The sequence below is a fragment of the Falco cherrug genome, chromosome 10, assembly GCF_023634085.1.
Source record: "Falco cherrug isolate bFalChe1 chromosome 10, bFalChe1.pri, whole genome shotgun sequence".
In the NCBI taxonomy this organism is placed as follows: domain Eukaryota; kingdom Metazoa; phylum Chordata; class Aves; order Falconiformes; family Falconidae; genus Falco; species Falco cherrug.
Window position 1 is genome coordinate 37,259,043 of NC_073706.1, and position 20,322 is coordinate 37,279,364.

The 20,322-nt window shown below is 43.1% G+C and overlaps 1 protein-coding gene across 2 annotated transcripts in view; it reads left to right on the plus strand.

Annotated features, from left to right (window-relative positions):
- Positions 1 to 17,331, plus strand: part of KCNQ1 (potassium voltage-gated channel subfamily Q member 1) — a 362,802-nt gene extending 345,471 nt beyond the window's left edge. For both annotated transcript variants that reach the window (XM_027805339.2, XM_055722543.1), the window contains one exon: positions 15,251 to 17,331. In XM_027805339.2, coding sequence (XP_027661140.2) covers positions 15,251 to 15,451 — 201 coding nt within the window. In that variant the 3' untranslated portion in view covers positions 15,452 to 17,331. The remainder of the gene's footprint in view (positions 1 to 15,250) is intronic.
- The last annotated feature ends 2,991 nt before the right edge of the window (positions 17,332 to 20,322 follow it).

Below are 20,322 nucleotides of genomic sequence, written 5' to 3' on the forward strand. Positions count from 1 at the left end.
TAATTTTAGCACCTATGGATGACAAAATGAAGAAAATGAAATTATTTGACATTTCTCACATGCTTACAAGTTTTGCCAGATTAGGTATTGGTATACTATGAGAGATGGGAAAAAATGTCATTTACATGCAAGTCAGAAGAACTTATGCTTAAGTCTAAAAATAGTGCTAAACTTCAGGCTTCAACAACAGTATCTGATTACTCTCTTAATTTTCTCTATTGATTCAAATGTTCTGGACTGTTGCCCAGCAGTGGGGCATTACAGCCTTTCACCTTTACAGACTTGAGAGTGAGTGTGTCTCCAGCGTTGCCTGGTTTCGCAGCATCAGTGACTGCTCTAGAAATACGGCGACGTCTGTCTCCTGGGGTGGCTGATTTAAAACTTTTGCCATGAGCAATGACCCCCGAGTGAGTGAAGTGCGTAATTAGTACAGGTGTTCACTGTGCTAACAAAAGCCTGTTTAGGCTCTGGGACTGTCTGCAAAGACTAAGTTCATGTCATTTTCTACACATGGCAAGATTCTTTGTCCGGCGCAGATATACAAGCCCTAAATTAACTGTAGAATTATAAATAGACCGTAGTTGCAGTACACAAGGAGAGAAACCTCATTTTGACCTCTTGTATTGTGCAATCACTGTTACAGAAAGTTATAGACTATGTGTTTCACATAAATACATGGATCTTCCTCCCTGAAAAGCTCCCTGGGAGTCGAGGGCACTCAGAGAGTAAGGGGAGCGCTGAGCACCTTGCAGTGCTGTCTCGCTAATGGGTTTGACAAAGTCTGACCTATGTGAAAAATTCCTATAGAAATGTTTCCCTGGAAAATAATACTTATTGCTATGTGTCAGTTATATGTGGAAAAATACTGTGATTTAAACAAGCTTCTTCTTTAGCCAGGGGCTTCTTTTGCTGTTATATTAGATGCTCTGTTGTGCCGCAGCCAGGGGGAGGGGGGGTGGGGGTGAGAAGCAAAGAATCAAGATAAAGGGATATTTGGGATGATGTGTCTTTATCTATGCACATCATCTGCAGGCTGTGGATTTTTAAGGTTTTGAGTCAGTAGAACTATCATACAAATAATGCATATGGGAGCTGGTCACACACAGTCTTCTCCCTTGTACACGCGAGTAGTGTCTGAGCCGGAGAGGAGTAAGTGCAACCAGACCTCCCCTGCCTTCTTTGCAAACCAGCTTTTAAAAGGCAGTGTCAGGCACTTGTGTTGTCACAGCAGTCCATGTCCCCTCCAGAAAGAGGCATCGGCGTGGCTATGGTGGGGCTTTGGGTGGGTGGGTGCCAGTGCTGACTCACCAGCATTTTCTGCCGGACTCAGGTGAGTCATTTCACCTTCTGTTGTTTCCATTTCCTCAGCTGTGAGTGCCGGGTGTCATAAAGCATTCTGAGGCTTGGAGGTCAAAAATGACCACAAAAGCACGTGGTATTTTTATCCTTTTTATTATTCCCACTGTTGTTCAGCACCTATCTTAAAATTTAAGTACAATTTGAGAAGATTATTTCTTGATTTGAAAAGGCTGTTTGTTGCTTGAATATATAGATCAACAATGCAGGTACTATAACGTACAAAGGAGCGGCTTATACCCAAAGGGAACTGTGATGCCTGAGACTGAATTAAACCCCTTTCACATTTCAGAGCTTATATGTCAAAGCTAAAATTGTTAGCCATATCACATAAAGCCATCCATGAAAATTTAATTCAGGATGGTGTGAGCATTTTAATCTGTAAAGTCCTTAGTATGTGCTATCTGACAACCTTTTTTTCAAAGGTTCCATGATTCAGGGTGAATGGATTTCGCCAGAGCAGCTGATTACTCTCTCTCTGTTGGATGGGGGGAAAGATACTACTTAACAAAAGAGATTAGCAGAAGAAAGAAAATAAATAACTCCATAGTAAATTCTTTCACGGAAAATACGCAAAGGGAAAATAAGGAATGCCTGCAGCTAAACCACTTTGTGTGTGACACTTGGATCTTCCAAGCAAGGCACGGTCCGGCTTCTGTGAAGACAAAGGCTGGATCTCAGGGAGGAGCAGGCTGCCGCGTGCCTTGGGCAGCAGCACGCCGGTGCTGCAGTCAGTGCTCCCCCCGCAGTGCTGCTGCCGATGGCGTCGTCCCAACGGATGCGCAGGACAAGCTTGGCTCTGTGGAGGACCTGCCTTTAGATGACAGTTAAAGTGATGTCTCTCACCACCTGCAACCACCAAATACCCTGTAGCCCTCTTTCTCTTAGACAGGGCCGGGTAGCTTCTTTCTGCCACCATATTGTCCTCCTCTGCCTTCATCACGTCGCTGCTCTGTTCCCACCTGCCGAGGCTGTGCAGCGCTGCTGTGTGCTGGGAGACAGGTGCTGCCTCCCACTGCAGCGAAGCCGCGGTTTGTTGCTGATCTAACAGGGGCTAGTGCAGCCCGTAACAGCAGGGGCTGGAGGGAGCGATCCAGCCACGTCTCCATGCTCCGGTAACGGTTCGGGTGGGAGGTGGGAGCAGGGAAGGGAAACATCACAAAGGTTCATCTGTGAGACTGTCAGCTCCTCTGCCTGAAGGATCTTCCAGTATTTCATCATGTCTAGACTGTACATACTGTGTTAGCTCGTGTAGAAGCCTCCTCTGACATGGGATAAAATTACAAAGCCCAGATCCTTTTTCACTTTGAACAGTAATGATCATCGTCATCTTAAGCATGAACAACCCAGGCTACTGCCCATGAACCAGAAGAATAGCAAGAGGTAGATGCACATCTAACATCTGGAGCTGGGCAGATCATTTAGGCTTCAAGCCTGTCATGATGATTAATCGTCCGGGAAAGGCTGTGAGCCTTTTGCTTCCACCGCTGAGCAGTTGCTTATGCTGCCAATAGAGCCACTTTTTGAGTCATGGTTTACCAGCCCAAATGAATGCCCAGCCTGGCTATATCCCTAGAAGTTACCGACAGAGAAAAGCACTAAGGATTTTTTGTTATCTTTGTCATCCATTAAATTTTTCAAACACGTTATTTTATCAGAAGCAATTGTTTACTTTTGAAGTCATTCTAGCTGAAAATGTTTTGAAGAAGAGCCTTGACATTTTAACTGACTCAAAACCAGAGGGAAACCTGCAATGGAATCAATTTGGAAAGTTTACCCGTGCAGAACTTGTTACTGGCAGCAGCCAAATAATCTCTCTCTTCGTTTGCAAAATGAATCAAGCCCCCAAAGTGTTGGGAAACTGGCTTAAAGCCATATGGTTGTATTTAAGGAAAAAAAAAAAAAAAAAAAAAAAAAAAAAGGAAATAGATATCAGTCTTTAAAACCGAGTGTCTGAGACCTCAGTGTACACAGAAGACCTGCTTTCAAGGTTTCCTCTGCAATAATCTTGGTTAGAAGCTAACTCTGGAAATTTAAGCTGATATTCTCGCATAGCTGGTTGGTTTCAGAAATTGAAAATTGAAATTTAAAGAAAAACGTCTAAAACTACAAAAAGCATAACAAAATAATCACTTCATTTCCCGCGAATTCAACTGGCAGAGCTGCTGAACTCCTGCAGGCATGGTAATGACTTTGTATGACCCATGAAATTTGACTGAAAACCCTTCTTCATTAGCAGTTGGTTGCCTTTGTTGTAGTTTTGCTCCTGGTATCCATAAGATCTACTAGTTTGCCTTTATGAATAATACCATGACAGCCAACAAGCAGTTTCTTTTCCTTTTAAACATGGGTTTCCACTGGTAAATATATTACATTCTAGTTCACTCATTGGTTATTTGCTGACTTGTGATTGATTGTATCCATCTCTTTGAAGCTTTGAAATTTTTCAAATTTGAATTTTTGAAGCTTTGAAGCAGTCAGTGAATGAAGGAAATGTGGTTTTGGGGTGTCCGAGGCAACTTGATTTTACAGGGTGAAGAGCACCTGCATCTTCTCTGGATTTCAGTGGTTCTTCTGGGTGCCTACATTTCTACAAAATGAAAGCATTTTTATTTTTAGAGTATTCTGAAGGAGATATTTCCGAGGATATGATTTCAGTGGAATCGAACAGTGGTTGGAAAGGCCGGGGGAGTCGAGTGGGCTTGCAGACTGTTTATCACCAATAAATTTCACCTCTGATCTCTGTGCAGCCCCTGGCAATGAAAAGTGCCTTTGGAATTGTGTGTGGTTTTCTTTCGTTCCACTGAGCTTTCCCACTGAAATTTTCTGTCTTGCATCTGTGTCTTTGTAAAGCTTAATGCAATGGCAAACAAGAGGCCGCCTCCTTTCTGAGGAGCAGACTCGAGCACACAAGAATACAGCCCTGGTTTTGTGTGTTCAGAATGGGTGCAAACTTGCCACTTTATTTATCACCAGGATTTCTAACCTTCACATGCCACGGCCCATAAATGACTTCTCCGTAATAATATTTATCAAAGTATTTCTGGTCTAATTCATGCTGAGCTTGTTCTCTAAAAATTTCTCTTGAAAGAATCTTTTTAAACATTTTTCTTTTGAAAACAAATTCATGACCACATCAAACAGAGATTCATGTTGCCGTTGGTTTAATTACCAGCAGCCCTCAGGGAATCTCAAAACTCACTGTTGTTATAATTGCTTCTCTCCCTTTCTCTCCCCCACTCCTTTTCCCCTTCCATTTTTGATTGCTGCAGAAGTCACTGTATGGTTATTAACTTTGTGAGCTCATTTTTAGGTACAAAGGAGTTTGTGTCCTTCCTTGCCTGTCTAGTAACTACAGATCATAAATAATGAGTAGATTGTGGATTCTAAAAAAGGAAGTGGCCAAAAATCTTTTTTTGAAAGCCCAGTTGAAGTCATCTTGGTTTTCAATGTTTCAAGCAAAAAGCAGAGAGCAGTGCCCTTCCCTACTCATGTCATACCATGCCATAAGACCACATCCATAACCCATAGATGTGTCTCACCTTCTATTCCAACCAGAAAGCCCAGTGCACCTAGCTTGGCTTTATCCCCTTAGAAAAGCAGTATAGATACCTCATTCGGGTGAAGTGTGAAATCTAACATGAGCCATGCTGACCTAACTCGATGTGATACATGGCATATTTGCTTAAAAAAAGAGCAGCAGTCTCAAATCTGTTTTGAATTAGGAAAAGTGTTTGAGAGAAAGAAAGGAAAAAAGGGACCGTTTTGTAGCAGGCATCTGAAAAATAACAGTATGGAGGAAGGAGGAAAAATTGTCAGGCAAAGACTAACAGTTAAAGCTGAAAAATGTATTTCTAACACGGGGGGATTATGAGTGTATATGTTATTCTTTGTGGTTTTTTAAAATAAAATCCTGGCAACTTACGTGCATACTATGATGATCCAGAACGAGAACAGCTACCCAATGGTGAAATTATCAGCAGTACTCCGGCAAGAGGTTATTAGTCATAGTCTCAGTATCATACGAGAGGCAGAGCCAAGGATTCAAGAAGCAAAACATTCCCCTTTGGAGAGAGGTCAAGATTAGTCACTTTTGTTTTCTTTAATGGGGGGGGGGGGGCTGCTGGTTTGCTTTGGGGTTCATTTTGTTGTGGAGAAGTGTTTGGGATGTATTTTTATGCTAGTTGGGTCTTTTACTTTTTTGTTTTAACCCTAAAGTGTTGTAAATATGCCACTGTCCCACACTGGAAATGGGAATCTGCAGCTAGGGGAAAGCTGTTGTCTGATAGCCAGGCTTCTGACAACAAAAATATGGAGTGAAATTCAGAGGCTGTACTGCCGTGATTAAACCAGCAGAAAGAGTCCTCCAGAGTCAAGTACCATGGGGAGTTTTCTTCACATCTGTGGAACTGAAGCATCTGAAATACGAGTGCCTGTTAGCTGAACAGAAAGCCTGTATCTGCAGATACAGGTACCGGGGTGCTCAGCCGGGAGGACCCAGCATAGGAATGTTTGGCTGAACGAGAACATGAGTGAGAATGAGAAAGCAATCAGTTTTCCAACCTTCTGTCTTATTAAAAAACAGAAAAGCATTTTGAAGTTTTCTTTGAGATCTGAAAATCTGCCCAGGAGAGGGGAAAAGATCATTAAGGTTTTGTTAGTGCTTCTCCTTCCAAGCCAACATTAAAGATGTTCAGCGTATTTGAAGGTGGGACGGTACCTTCACTGCCACAGCCTTCCCTGCTTGGTGCTGGCAGTGCGGGCATGTGAGGGGCACGCAGGGGCTCCCACAGTGCTTTGGATAGACGATGCACTAACGACCACCCTTTATTCCATAACTACATCCACACAATTGCATAAAGATAAGAGTTTTTTCCTGGTTTCTTAGATCAACACTTCCCTTATATTTCTCATTATCTCAAGCCTGTCTGACATCCTCCCTAAGGCTGGATTTCAATTTAAGCATAATTTGGGAAACTGTTTATGATGATGGTTCTAGATGGATGTCCAGTGATTCTTGTGGATACATAGACTCCTCATACTTTTGGTATCATTGATTCACTTGTAAGGAAAGAATCCCTCTCTTATTGCCAAATTGTGTCTTACTTTAAACAGAGACGGAAGACAGTTGTGTCTGGTCAAAGAGATATTATTTCCCGAAGGTGGGGCTGTAGTAAATGAAGATAAGCAAATTCTTGAAAAATCCATAGTATTCAGTTAATAGGGGGAAGGGGGGGGTGGTGTGTATCTTCTTTAATAGCTTCTGATAAAAGTTATATTTAGAGACGAGACCCTAAACTTCATTTTCCTGGCTTCATGCATTGAGAGAAAAACATTCCAAGCTACCTCATTCATCTACTGATACTCTGTTTAGAGGAAAGGGTTAAAAAAAATAAATACCTGACCTTTGTAATATTTTAGAGAAAAAAATGCTGTATCCTGAGGCAGTGCTGGGCCAAAGTCTGTAGATTTTGGACACTATCCTAACCTGAAAATTTCCATGTGTTTCAAGCCTTGTCTCATTTATCTATGAGAGTCAACCACAAATGTTAACGGCTTGGCCATGGCCCTCCGGGTGCCAGACGGCTGCACGAGCCCCACGCACACGTGGGCATGCAGCCGGTGCCACCAGGCCGGCAGGGCTGCTTGGGAGCTGCGGGAGCCACGGGTGAGCGAAGGGGCTTCAGGGCCCAAAGCTATACCTAGAGCTACTGAAAGGTTCTCAGGAAACACTGATTTCCATTGGTTTGGGTGTTTTAAATAAGCCAAATATTTTTGCAAGGAGTTGTTAATAGCAGCCACAAAAGCACTGAACCGAGGCCACCGTTCCCAGCACACTCTCACCACACGCCAGCCGTGTCCAGTCTCTGCTCCTTACTATCTCCTCCAGCCACATCCCCCGTGGTCCTCATGTCTGTCTTGACTAGCAGTGGTTTAGGTCATCCCCTTCCAGTTGTTTTTCACCCTCAGGCCTGTCTGAATCTTCTCCATTTCTAAAGTAAGCACTGCCCCAAAAGCTTTCTATATTTTGAGGTCTTGTACTCTGTAACAGTCCCCAGCCAAGTGTATTTCACTCTCCCGTAACTTAATTCTTCCACGTGCCAGTGTCCTGCTGACCTCCTTGTCAGAAGGAGAGGTATAGACTCATCTTACCTTGCTTCCTTTACTCAAGCAGCAAGTTACAGCCACATCACTTTATGAAGGTGGCATGTGCAAACCAAATCAACTTTTGATTTCTGTTTATTTCTCATCATTTTTAAGTTCTTACAGGAACTGCGATCTCACACAAGCACAGCGTCTGTCATTGCCGCTTGTTTCTTTGTAGGTATCATTTAATAGTTCCTCTTAGACCCAAAGTTTTTCCTGCTGCTGAGCTGCAGCATTTGTTCGCACAAGGATTATTTACCCGAGTTGTACGTGAGTGGCTGGAGATAGTCAAGGCCAGCTGGGAAGGTTTCCGTTTTGTTGCATAGCATCTTCTTCAGCTACTGCTGTTCCTAAAGGCTGGTCATCATTTTCATTTGGGGAAAAGCAGTGGTATCGTAAAAAAGGCAGTTATAAAAACATGCTGCCAATATTCTGTGTTTGGTAACACATATGCTGTGTTTTATACTATGTTACTTATTTAATCACATATTACTGAAGTGGCTTTTTCATACCGGGTTTTCAGCATTTGACCTGTCAGGGCATGTCTCTTACTATTGTCATTTTCAAACAGAATTCAAGGGAGACATCTAATCTGAAAAATGGCATCATGGTTGTAACCTACACTCTTCCAAGAATCGTGAACATCCACATGAAAGAAATGGAGCTGAGTGAACAGTTACCCAGAGATGTCATATTTCCAGAAACTTTGAGGAAGCCTTTAGAAAAAGGTGGCTTTCATTTGGGGAAAAAGACATTCAGAAAAGAAAAAGACAATTCTCTGCAGTAGTTACTTGCTTATCAAAATTGCTTTCCCAGTTCTAATGAAAAGAAAGAATGCATCAATCAACCCTGCCATTTCTCCTATTTCCTATAACTTGAGCATCTCATACCCTAGAGCTTGCGCTGCACAATCAGGACAAAATTCCTCAAACAAACAAAAATTACTTTAAAATGCCACAAGTGTTGCAGCCAGTAATCAGATCGCCACATACTGGTGTCGCCAGTTTCCTTTACTTCCCAATGGAATTAAGAAAAATCCGTGACAAAACCGAGTTCCCGTACAGTGCATTAGGAATTCACTGTGCCAAGTCAGGCCGGCTGGTGTCAAGGTAACTTCTGGAGAATCGGAGCCAGTGACTGGTGCACAAATCTTGGTTGTTCCTGAGCTCTGACCCTGACTCAGGGACTCAGAAGTTTCTTCCCAGTCCCAGGCCATCACCCTCTGTTGGAAGCACAAGCGGCACACCCTGGTGTGTGTGAATTTCCAGCAGCCATTTAAGGGTTACTACTACAATAAATAAGAGGAGGTTTTGCACTTTTGAGAAGTGTAGGGGAAATATTTTACTATAAAAATATAGAGTAAGATGAGACCAGGAACAGTTCGTTTACTGAAAAAACAGAACAATTTTTAGTATCTCAGAGCAAAGATTGGCACCGATAGCTTTATGCAAGAGAGCTGAATCTGGGACACAGCATGTAGCAAGTGCCTTTCTTTCCAAAGATGTCTTTTGTCTCGAAGTTAACCATTTTATTTGACAGTAAAGACAGTGGTTACACTGTTTATATAACATTTTCATTGACTAGAAAGTGACTTGTGACATGCAGCCTTCAAAACCTGCTAATTCCATTCCTCAGAAGCTCAGCCTTTTATCTGTCTGGCAATGAGTCATCTCACAGTAGAGGAGAGGGTTTTCTCACCGGCTCCGCTTCCTCTGCTCCCCCCCAGCCACCGCACACGTACGCCCTTCTTTGGCCAGCTCTCAAGAGAACATGCAGACAGTCTGGAGAACAAATCTCCCTCCACGCAGATTACGTTCTCCTATAAACACCTCAGCGACGGGTATATAACCTCCAGCAAGAGTGCTGCCTCATCTCTGGCAACAAAACAAACCAACCAAATCCAGAAGCTCTGAAAAGGGGGGTCACAAGAATCTGGGATCTTGGGTGCTGTAAACAGAAGACAGACTCTTCCCATGATTTTTGAACAATCATGCACCTGAAGAAAGAAGCTTTCTTTAATAATACCGAAATTGTTGGTCTCTCCTGCCACTTGTTACAGTTCTAGGCAAATGTTTAAAACAAATTTCTGTGAAGGTTCCAATACCTATCCCTGAGCTTCTCCAGAAAGCCACTCCTAACGCCAAATTTGTGCTTGTCCACAGGGCCCTCAAAACTGAAGCATTAACTTTTAGAAATATTGAGATACCAAAATGCGTAGGGACTTAGCAAGGAGAAGAGCCAGGGAAGCTGCTCTCTGAAGCTTCCTCGCATATTCTCAATAAGTTATATAGGGTGGATCCCACCAAGGAAAAATGTGATTTATAGCCACACCTCCTCTCACAGAACACACTTACCATTTTCTTGAGTACTGCCTGACAGTGATACCTCCCTTCATATTGTTGCCATTAGCAGGTATCATAAGTTCAAGAGTATTTTTTACCTCTTATCTTTTCTTCAACTGAGTTGCTAGTTAGTGTTCATGACAATGATTTTGTTAACAGAAAGGACATTTTTGTGTGTTTTTCTGAAATATAAAGCTAGCTTATTGCTGAGTACTGTATTGAATAGCGATCATGTTAAGGAGTCTACACAACATTGCTTATGAGGATGCCCAGATGAAGAAAGCATCATTTTCCTTCCCTACAGGTTTGCCACACTGCAGAGCAATAGGGTCCTCCTTATTAACAGGCCACCAGGAGTGATAAACACCTGAAGATCTCCCCAGTCATCAGTTATTTCAAAAAAGTGCCTTAAAGAGTTGGTCCACTTTGAGCTAAAAAGCTGCACCCTCAGGAATGAATGGTACTCGAGATAAGTCAGGGTAGCAGACTTGGGAGCCTAATGTTGGAAAAGTAGCTGAAATTTTCCTTTATCACATTTTCATTCAGCCAAGTGTCGCTTGCGTTCTGGTTTTCCTCTTCTCCTTTAGCAGCTTCATGCTTGGCTTTCTGTATTGAGAACCAGCACGGTCCCCCTGAACCCACTGAGTGAGCACTGTGCTGATAAAAAGATCTCTTGATTCAGCACAAATCATTTGTTTAATCAGTCAACCGCATTTAGAACACAGGTAGTTATGAACCACCATTGTCTCTAAAGGGACTATGATTTTTGCCCTTAATAATATTTACTTTTGAAATCTCAGAATGAGAATGAAGGTGTACAGATGAGACAGCTGTAATTGACAGCGGTAATCAATGATGATCCCTCCAGATCACGGAGCAGCGCCTGGCAGAACTTATTCATCATTTGTGGACTTTGTGGCCTAAATTGTGCCAGACTCCAAATTTTGTCTTTCAGCTTCCCCGCTGTCCTGAATAACCATGGCTGAAAGCACCGCTCCCCTCAGCTCTGTAATCCCATCTCTCCTGGCTCCTTCCCAGTAACTCTCTACAAGCGGCTTTGGGAGCGGGTCTCCAGAGTGCTGCTCTTTTGAGATGCTCTCTCTTACAGGGGTACCTGAAGGAGTCTTTCCTCCAGGTGTCCCTGGAGCCTCTCGGGCTTCTATCTGGTTTGTTTTTTTTTAAAAAAAGCAAGACAAGACATTCAGTGTCACATGTTATGTTCTGAATCGCACCATGAATTTGTTAGTGCGTAAAATTAAAGGTCATTTAAAATTAATATAATGTCAAGATCTGCAGAATTTTAATGGGTAAATTGTTGATTATTTAGTTCTCACCTCTCATCACAAGAACAGTCTCTGTCTTGTTCGCTACCACCACCTGGAATGCTTTTGATACCTTTATAAATGTTGGCGTGTCACTTGATAGCCATTGTAGAGGACTGCTGCTCCTGGAAACATGACCTAAGAGGACTTTGTGGTTCACAGCAACCACATCATCGCCACCAGTCCATCACGTGAGATGTCAGAGTAGTCAAGTGCCTCTGTGACTTCTTAGGGAAAGCAAAAATCTGTTCTGTAGCATAGCTAAATTTCTTCATGATGTGCCATTTCAAGATTTGTGCTCTAATCTTTCAGCCTTTGTGAAGAACTATTTGGTGGTTTGTTTTTTTTCCCCTAGTGCACTGCGTAGATGGGATTGGTTTATTAATTTTGAAGAGCTAGGTTCAAAACTTGTTTAAATCTGCCTCTCTCCATCTGTGCTTAATCTATGCCTCATGGATCTTTTTTTTAAAAAAAAAAAAAAAAAACTTATCTCAGAGGATGGAAAAATCTTGTTTTCATATGATATTTCAGTAAGACTTAGGAATAACTGTGGTGTGTATTTTCTGAAGGGTTTCAAGCACTGCTTCCTCTCCCCAAAAGCTCTAAAATACAAAGGAAATTATTTGCATATTAAAAATTTGATTATCCAAACTTCATGCTTCTAATGAAACATAAATCAGCTAGAAAGAGCTTACTTAGTTTTTCCTAAAAGAAACAAATCAGCCTGAGTTATTTTTCTGTATAATTAACACTGTTTGCTGCCTTAAGTACAGGGATCAGAGTTGTCCAAAGCAGTTAAGATTATAGCAACATCAGCAGTTTTTCTGTTTGCTTTACTTTTATTCATTCTGGCATCACAGCTAATTTCTAATCAAGGAAGTGTGTTTGAAAGTTTGGGGGAGATGATACACTTCTCCATGCTAAGTGCATAAAGCCAGTTTAATAAAAAGGGTACTGCTCACGATGACATTTTTCTAGTGGGTATGATCATCTCTGCAGCAAACAAGGAAACGATGTATTTCGTGATGTGTGTTTGGATGGGGATGGGCGGATTGGGCACGCTAATAAGCAAGCCTCTTATTCTTGCACATCAGAGGCCTGTGATGACGATGGAAGTTGCCTTCTGGTGGCTTTTACTTCTCTCTTTAAAACGTCTCATACTTTAAGCAGACAGCCCTTTGGCAGAACTGAGGACGGGGGCCCGTCATCCCATTGCCACCTCATTTGCAAATGTCATCTTTTCTGGTCCAGCTCCAAGAAGCATGAGCAGAGCAATGTACAGAAATGCAGACTGCTCCTTCTCGTGTAATATCCAAAGAATATGTTACTATTTGGGATTGATGAATCAGTCCGAGATTGATCCAGAGCCTGCTGAAGTCACTGGAAGTCAGCGATTGCCAAAAACTACCACTGACTTCAGTGTGTCTTGGAGCAAGCCCTTCACAGTGCAGAACTCCCTGGGAAATGAATGGATGGCTTTATTGGAAAGCAAAACTGATCAAACAGCAATTAAACAGAACTAGCTATCTGGACCTCCCTCCACAAAAGCTTTGTGGCTTCAGAGCCCTACCCCAATAAGCAGGAACATGGAAGACGAAGGTCTACTTTTTATCTGATGTGGCTCAGCTCAACAGCAACTAGCTTCTGCCTCTGCTTCTGTGAGCCTCCTGCACTCCACAGCTGCAGCAGCCAAGCCTTGTTCCCTAGGAAAAATTAGACAATTATCTCTGGGAATTTATTTCCCAGCAAGAATATTCACATCTCACTTCTCTCCAGTACTTCATCACCAAGATGCACAGCTGTTGAAGGACTATCCAGATCTCAGTCCAATCTACTGTCATGTTCAATAGCTCATCACTGTAAGGGTTTCATAAATGCACGTTTTCCAGATACATCTTCAGCCTGTTTTTCCTTGGTAATCCCTGTCTGGAATCGCAAATTAAGGTATATATATATATATATATATGTATATATATATATGAATCCCCCAGTTAGTTTAGAATAACTAACAAAAGGACATTTCTTGTTAGAGGAAGAGTTGCCCTTTGGACTCTGAGGATAGCTGTTTGTCTGCAGTCTTCCACCACGGTCCTTCCAGTGCAGCTGGCTCAGAAAGCAAGTGGTGCCTGGCCAGCAGGGTACGCAGGAATGAGATCTTTCTGCAGGCTTCACTAGCCCTGATCTCTGCTGTCACGCCTGGAGCATCACGAGTTTGCCATCCGTGCTGGGCACCGCTTGGGTGAAGCATGCCTTTTTAAGGGAGTGAACAAATAGTGATGAAATTAAAATCTGATGATCTGCTCAATTTTCCATCTGTATTTCCTTCTAGAAATCTTGAACTTATGTGTTCTTCAGCTTCCTCATTTGAAGAATCTCATCTTTCAACAGCCATTTCCATCCAGAATTGCTAGTGTTTCATGTACCATCTAGGGTGCTTTGCCTAATGTTTTCAAAACCAGCTGCAAAGTATAAATCTCTGGCACCTCATATTTTTAAATCACTGTATCTGCTTCCCTACCAGTTGTACAAAGTCTTTGAAAAAAACACAGCATTTTCTCTACAGTGGAAAAACATTTTAGTTTCTGGTGAAATCCTCCAGGTTTGTTGATGTTCTGCTCAGCCTTACTGTCTTTTACTGTCCTGTGTGATGCTTGGATGATAGCCAGGCATATATAAATTGCTCCCACTCATGCTCTCTCTGGCGGTTTTATGTGCCTTTCACTACTTTTTAGCAGATATTTTAGGCAGCAATTTATTCCTATCATGGTTTTTTTGGTTTTTTTCTGCTTATTTTCTTTTCCCTCTTTAAAGCGTATCATCTTTTTGTCTAGAATTTACTCAGGATTTTAGGATCCCTGTGGATCAATGGGCCAGACCCTACCATAGCAAAACTGAGGTTTTCTTGTTATGCTTGCAGAAGAGAGCAGGGGGCCGTAAGGCAGACACTTGCTGCCCAAGTTCAATGTTTGCTGTGCCCAGGGGCAGGACTGGGCACGACGGCGAAGCTGGAAGCGCCCATCTAGCCCTCAGGACCTCTCACTCGGTGCATTGGAGTCAGTGCAGAGAGGAGGCTCCACACACCAGATAAAGGGGAGACGCAGGTTACATCTTGACTGGGAAAGGCAAGAAACCAGAGTCTGAATCTGTGGTGCTCCTTGAAACATTTCATTCTTGACTCTCCTCTGAGTACAATAGAGTCCCAGTTTTGGATAAATGCATGGCCTAGCCTCTGTTAGATACCCTGATTTTTCATTATATTTTATCCTAAATATTAGAAGGAAGGGAGAACAAGCAAAGAAGAGGAATTAAATAATTTAAGGAGCTTCTGTCTAAAGGCAGAAGAAGATGCGCATTATGGATTCAGACTGAACCTTCCCCTGCAGCCACCCAGAGGGAGATTAGCTTTCACCCTTCTTAGAGGAGTTTCTGACTTGCTGCAAATCATGTCACTCGAACAGCAATCCCGGTGAACGCCGTGGCGCTGGGGGGTGACAGCTTAAAACTGAGTCAGTCCCCACACGCAGCCCTGGCCGCAGACGTGCGCAGCAGCAGGGGTACCCGCGGGCAGTCCCTGCCCTGCGCTGCTGAGCCAGCCCAAGCATCACAAGGAGCATCCCTCAGTCCTCGCTTAGAGTTGGTGAGTTCCCAGCAAGTAGGGCAGATACTTGCTAGACCCTATTGATATTATTAAGGCATATGAGCGTGTCAGAAGTTTTATCATGTTTTCAAAAAAATATGGACACAATAAAAACAAAGACCAACAGAAACTCAGATTGGGGCTTAGTTCTCTGTCCCAGCACATCTCTTTACATGCCCGTTTGTCCTGTGTTCACCCAGGTGTAAAATGAGGGTCGAAACACATCCCAGAGGTGAGTATTAACAGGCCTGTCCTCATCCAGCTCTGACCTGGTCCGTTGAATTTCTAATGCTCTGTTTGACGAACCATGAATCTGTGGCGATTTCATAGAGGTTGTCACGATCCCAATTAAGGAAACTGTCATTTTAATATCGCATTTGTATCACAGGGTTTGTTGCCATTTCCTCACGTGCTGCTACTAAAAAAGTGGCCCTTTGCCTTTGTAGGTTACACAAATGGACCAGAAGCTGAACCTCATTACAGATATGCTGCATCACCTGGTTTCCCGTCAGCAGGGGGATCAAGGGAACAACAGAACCTCTCAGAGAGGCAACAATGTCAGTTCGGATCTTTTCCTCGCTAATAACACCCTGCCAACCTACGAGCAACTGACAGTACCGAGGAGAAATGAAGATGATATATCCTGATGTGGTGTAAGTTCAGGTTGGGTTCCTCCCACTTTTCTCCTTTAGATGGGACTGAGTGTTGAGAACCTGGGAGGAACGAAGTTCATCGGCCATCCAAGACAACACGCAACTACTGTATCTATGCCACTAAGTCTCAGATACTCTCTTCCAAAGCCACTCGTAACAGCCAAAGGATTGCCAGGCTGTCTTCTGCCCAGCAAAACTTCCAGAAGCACCACGCTGATTTTGTTCACAAACAAATGGTCACAACTCGGTATTTCTCAGAAAGACCAAACCAATGTAAAGACGGGCAAAATGGCAAGGATTTAGAGCTCCTTTAATAATAATAATAGTAATAATAATATTCTAATAATACTTGAACTTAGATGGAAAAAGTGCATTCTGTTTATGAATCTGCAGATAGCAATATATTTCTACTAATAAGGTTTTTTTAAAGAATTAGGATAACTTATGTTGGTTTTATTGTATAAATACACACTAACATTCTAAAGAATGACAAACCATATACTGAACAATTTTCTTTTTCTGTTTTATTTTAACGTTGCTACATAAACAGTTATCAATAATGACCAGATTTTTAAAATCTGTTTTTCTTCAGGGAGGAACTAATCCTTAATCTGGAACAATACTATTTATAGTGGAAAGTGCTATAGATTTTTTCAGATATCAGGTTTTCATGGGGAGGCAATGAAGTATTACATAGAAAAAATGATTCTGCTTTCTAGAAAATTGTTGCCAAAGAATTTATATATAAATAGAAAACACGGTGGTCTGAATGTACTTGTCCTGAAATAACTTTTTAAAAAGAAGGCCCACTACTTCTTAAATCTATTTTTTAGCTTACAGTTGCCAAGAATAGTACAACAGGCTGAAATGTCTGGACTTGCTGGTCAAGTGCTTGAGCTGGCCAGTTCCTGAGCATCCGCAATCCTCACAGGAATCGAGGCCCCAGTTTGGGAAAGCATCTCTCGTCCAGACAGCATATATGACAATGTGAATAGTTTCCAAAATGATGTCTTGAGAAACTCAGCTCTGTACAAGAGTCATTTGGTACTGAAAGGTGCCAGCTCTAGTTCAGAGGACCGCGGGCCTCACCCACGGAACTGAACCCCGTGTGATCTCTGCCATAAAGCCAGCAGCATTCGGCTTGATGGGGTTTTTCACATGTACAACATGAGCAGGATTTGGGCTTTGATTACGAAGGTTGAAATTCAGCCCTTGCAGATAGTCAGCACCTGTACCATGTCAGCCCTACTTTGCACGGGAATATCCTTACAGCTGACCATGTGTCAGGAAAAGCTCTTTAGTCCAGCGTGGTGGTAGCCCATGCCACTGGCAAAGGAGGGAGATGTTGGCAGATTTATCAGCTCTTGCACTTTGAGCATCACACGTCCAGTGGGCCCTGTTCCCCTCGCTGCAGAGCCTGCACCCCACGCTGTCTCTCTCCCTCTCCTGGAAAACTGATGTCCTAAAGCCTTGTACCTTTGCGCAGCAGTTAACGTCACTGGGCTTTCATATCTCTGAGCAGTCTGAAATGCTGATGTGTAATGATCTGAGACCACAGGGAACCTTCTCACAGTGCTGTGTGCATTCCAGGCTTTCTTTCCAACATTTCATCTCTTTCTCTTGGACTGCAGAGAGAAGTATACTGCATTTAACTTTACAGATTATGTTACAATTACCCAGCCTTTCTGCTGTACAGTAGATAAATGTTAAGTGTGTAGAAATTTACAGGCATAAACAGGAATTGTATCTGGGCATTATGTTTTATAGAAATCAAAATTGTTGTCATGATTTTAAACATTTTTCAAATGAGATTCACTATGTAATTTCAGGTTATCAATCAGCCTGTTAATTTCCTAATAAAATGCAGGACAAGAGTGCCATGTCTTTTGGTTATTCTAAAATCCAGACACTTGATACAGGAAAGCTGTCAGCTTTGCTTTCCTTTTTTTCTCTTAGCCTGCTCTTCAGCGTACAGATGCGTTATTTGCGATGCAAGACTGGAAACCTGCTGCTGGTTGTTCACTAGAGAAATAACACAGGACTTAATCAGCTGGGGTGGCTTTGGGGAGAAAGGTGTGTCTTGTAGCCTGTGCTGGAGGCAGCCAGGTCCGTGCATGTCTAGGGGCATTGTATTAACTAGAAAATGCATCCATCCATTCCTACATGTTTGTTCCCAAGACCATGGCTGCATTTTCAGTTTGGCAGCTAATCTCAGTGATAACAGTCTGGCATAGCAAACATTTCATGTGAAAGATCATTTCCCTTTCTTGATGCATCCGTTGGTTTATTTCCATCTGAAACTCACTGTTACCAGAATCCTGGGAATAACCAGGTTTTACAGATTCTCAAGGCTGGTGGTGAGTGGTCGCAATGTCGGTCATTCCTCACCTGGGTCCAGCTGATTGTGTCAGAAGAAAGAGCACCGGCTCTGAGACCTGCTGCCTCAAATCTGATCATTCGCCTCACCCCAAGGAAAAGAAGATGATCCATTTTCCTGGCAGAAGTGGGATGTCATAAAATGAGCCCTCCAAACGTGCTGTGTCGCTGCTGGGGCTAGCCGTCCCCAAGTGCCCCCAGGGGACAGGTCTGGCCTCTCTGCCCAGAAGACCAGACTGGATTTATCTTGCCTGCTGGGGCTTCATACCTCAATGACTTCTCCTGGAAGTAGGCACCTCAGCATCTTTCTTTCACAGAGCATTGTGGACCAGCAGCAGCAGGAAGATGAGCTGAGCAGTTCACCAGTAGACAGGGCACAATGAGTATGGCTTCCTGCTGAAACCTTACCTGCCGATGTCTGCTTGTCATCTGAGCTGTCCAGAGCAGGGCTTTTTAAGTGGGTAGGAAATGTCTGTAAATAGGCTGAGGGGAAGCTAAGGAAACTGTAAGGTAGGCAAAGCCTTGACTTTATAATTTCCTAACCTGTTTTTGTAAACCGTGTTAAAATAAAGGCATCTGAGGCTGCTGAAAGGAGTCACTTAGAACAGCTCAACAGCAGTTTGCGTATCAAGACTGGTGTAAGCTAGGCCTGGAGCCCCATCCCTGCTGAAAAAAATAAAGGGCAGCTGAAAAAAGGTCATCTAAAAAAAACATGAGCTGGGTCAGCTTCCCCAGCCTAGCAGGGTATGGGTGCTATGCCAGATACGGCAGGTAGGAAGCCAGTGAATAGGAGAGGAGGAGAAACGAGTGTCTGCCCAGCTGAAGGTGGTGATGAAATCTCACCCTGCCTCAGTCTGCAGCAGAGGCAGATGACTGTGCAAGTTTGCAAAAAGAAAGATTAATGGGGGGAGGAGGAGGGAGGTGTGTGCAAGGGAGGAGGTTTGGGAGATGAGCAGAAGCACAGGCTCCTTGTTAGGGGGTTGTGTTGGGATTCAGGAGACAGAAGCACTGTGTCTGGCCTCAGTGTTAATCTACAGAGTGACCTCAGGGCGAGTCATTTCACCTGTCTGGCCACATCTGTTCCCTCTCTGCCACGCAACCTACTCTTCTATTTAGACCACAAATTCCTCGGGACAGGGACGGCCCCTTTCTATGTGTTTGCGCACAGAGCCTAGCGTAAAGGGACCTGCACTCTGGGGACTTGAGGTACCACTCTCATATAAATAATTACTCAGGAGGCAAAAGCCATCCTGAAGTCCTGCTATATCCAAAGCCTTTATTATTCTGAGACCAAATTTCAGAGTTGGAAGTACCTCCTGCCAAACCGACAGTTAGAGGATGATGGGGATTAGATCCCCTTTGACATAGCATCTTACAAAAGAAGATGAGAAGTTCAGCCACCACTCTGGTTTAGTCTTGTGTTTTAAAGCAGGTTCATTTCAGGGCTATACTAGCTGAGGCAGAAATCTTTGGGTGTCAGCAGATTAAATAGCCATTTTACTGCAGCAAGTTAAGAGCTATTGTTGCTAGCAGATACCTCTAGGCTGATTTATCAGCCATCAGTTCTGAGGAAGGTGGAAATATTCCAGGGCACTGAGCTGAAAAGGTCTGGGCAAGAAACAAATTGTTCTTTGAAATATAAAAAAGTGAAATACAGGAAGATTTTCTCTTCTGGGAGTTTAAAGGCAAAATGGTAAAAACACTTTTAGGCTAATCCTTGTGTACCCGGCTGAGATGGGTATTACTGTTCTCATTTTACTGATGGGGTGGTGGTTTGGGAAGAGGAGGGGCACTGAGAAGTAAAGGAAAAAGATTAAAGGTCTGATGCAACTCCCGTTTGTGTCCTGCCCTTGTGAAAATGTGCTTGTGTGCTTCGTTTTTGCACAGGAGTTGGGCTATTGCCTGCAGCAGGACTACTCAGCCCATGTGGGTCAATATAAGTCTTTGCAATTTCAATACGTGTGGTAAGGATGCCTTTCGTGGTCTTTCAGTGGAAGCTGAGCTCAGCTGCATATGCAGCATTGCTTTCCTCAGGCTCACAGTCCTGTGAATCCACATGTTTCTGTTTCCCATTTCTGTTTTCAAATTATTGCTTTATAATACTCATGCATGCCACCGGCATTTTCAAGCCACAACAATTAGAGGTATTTCTTTCCACTTCAGCAGTATGCATTTCCTTACCTACCACACTGGAACACATGCAATGGAATATTTCTGCACATAGAGAAAAGGCTTTATAAATGCCCCCCCAATTTCACTTAAAATAGCTTACATTTTGCGTCCTGGGCTCCCTGAGCAGCAGCAGCTGTGAGGAAGGTGCACGAAAGGCAGCAGGAAGGATTTGATCCCATGCAATGATTAAAAGTTGTTGAGTTCAAATTGAAAATAGCAAGTAATTCTATGAACGCTGGCTTTTTTCTGTCTTGTCCACAGGCTGGCTCAGATGTCCAAGAAGTGCAAACTTCAGCTGAAGCTTTTTTTTTTTTTTT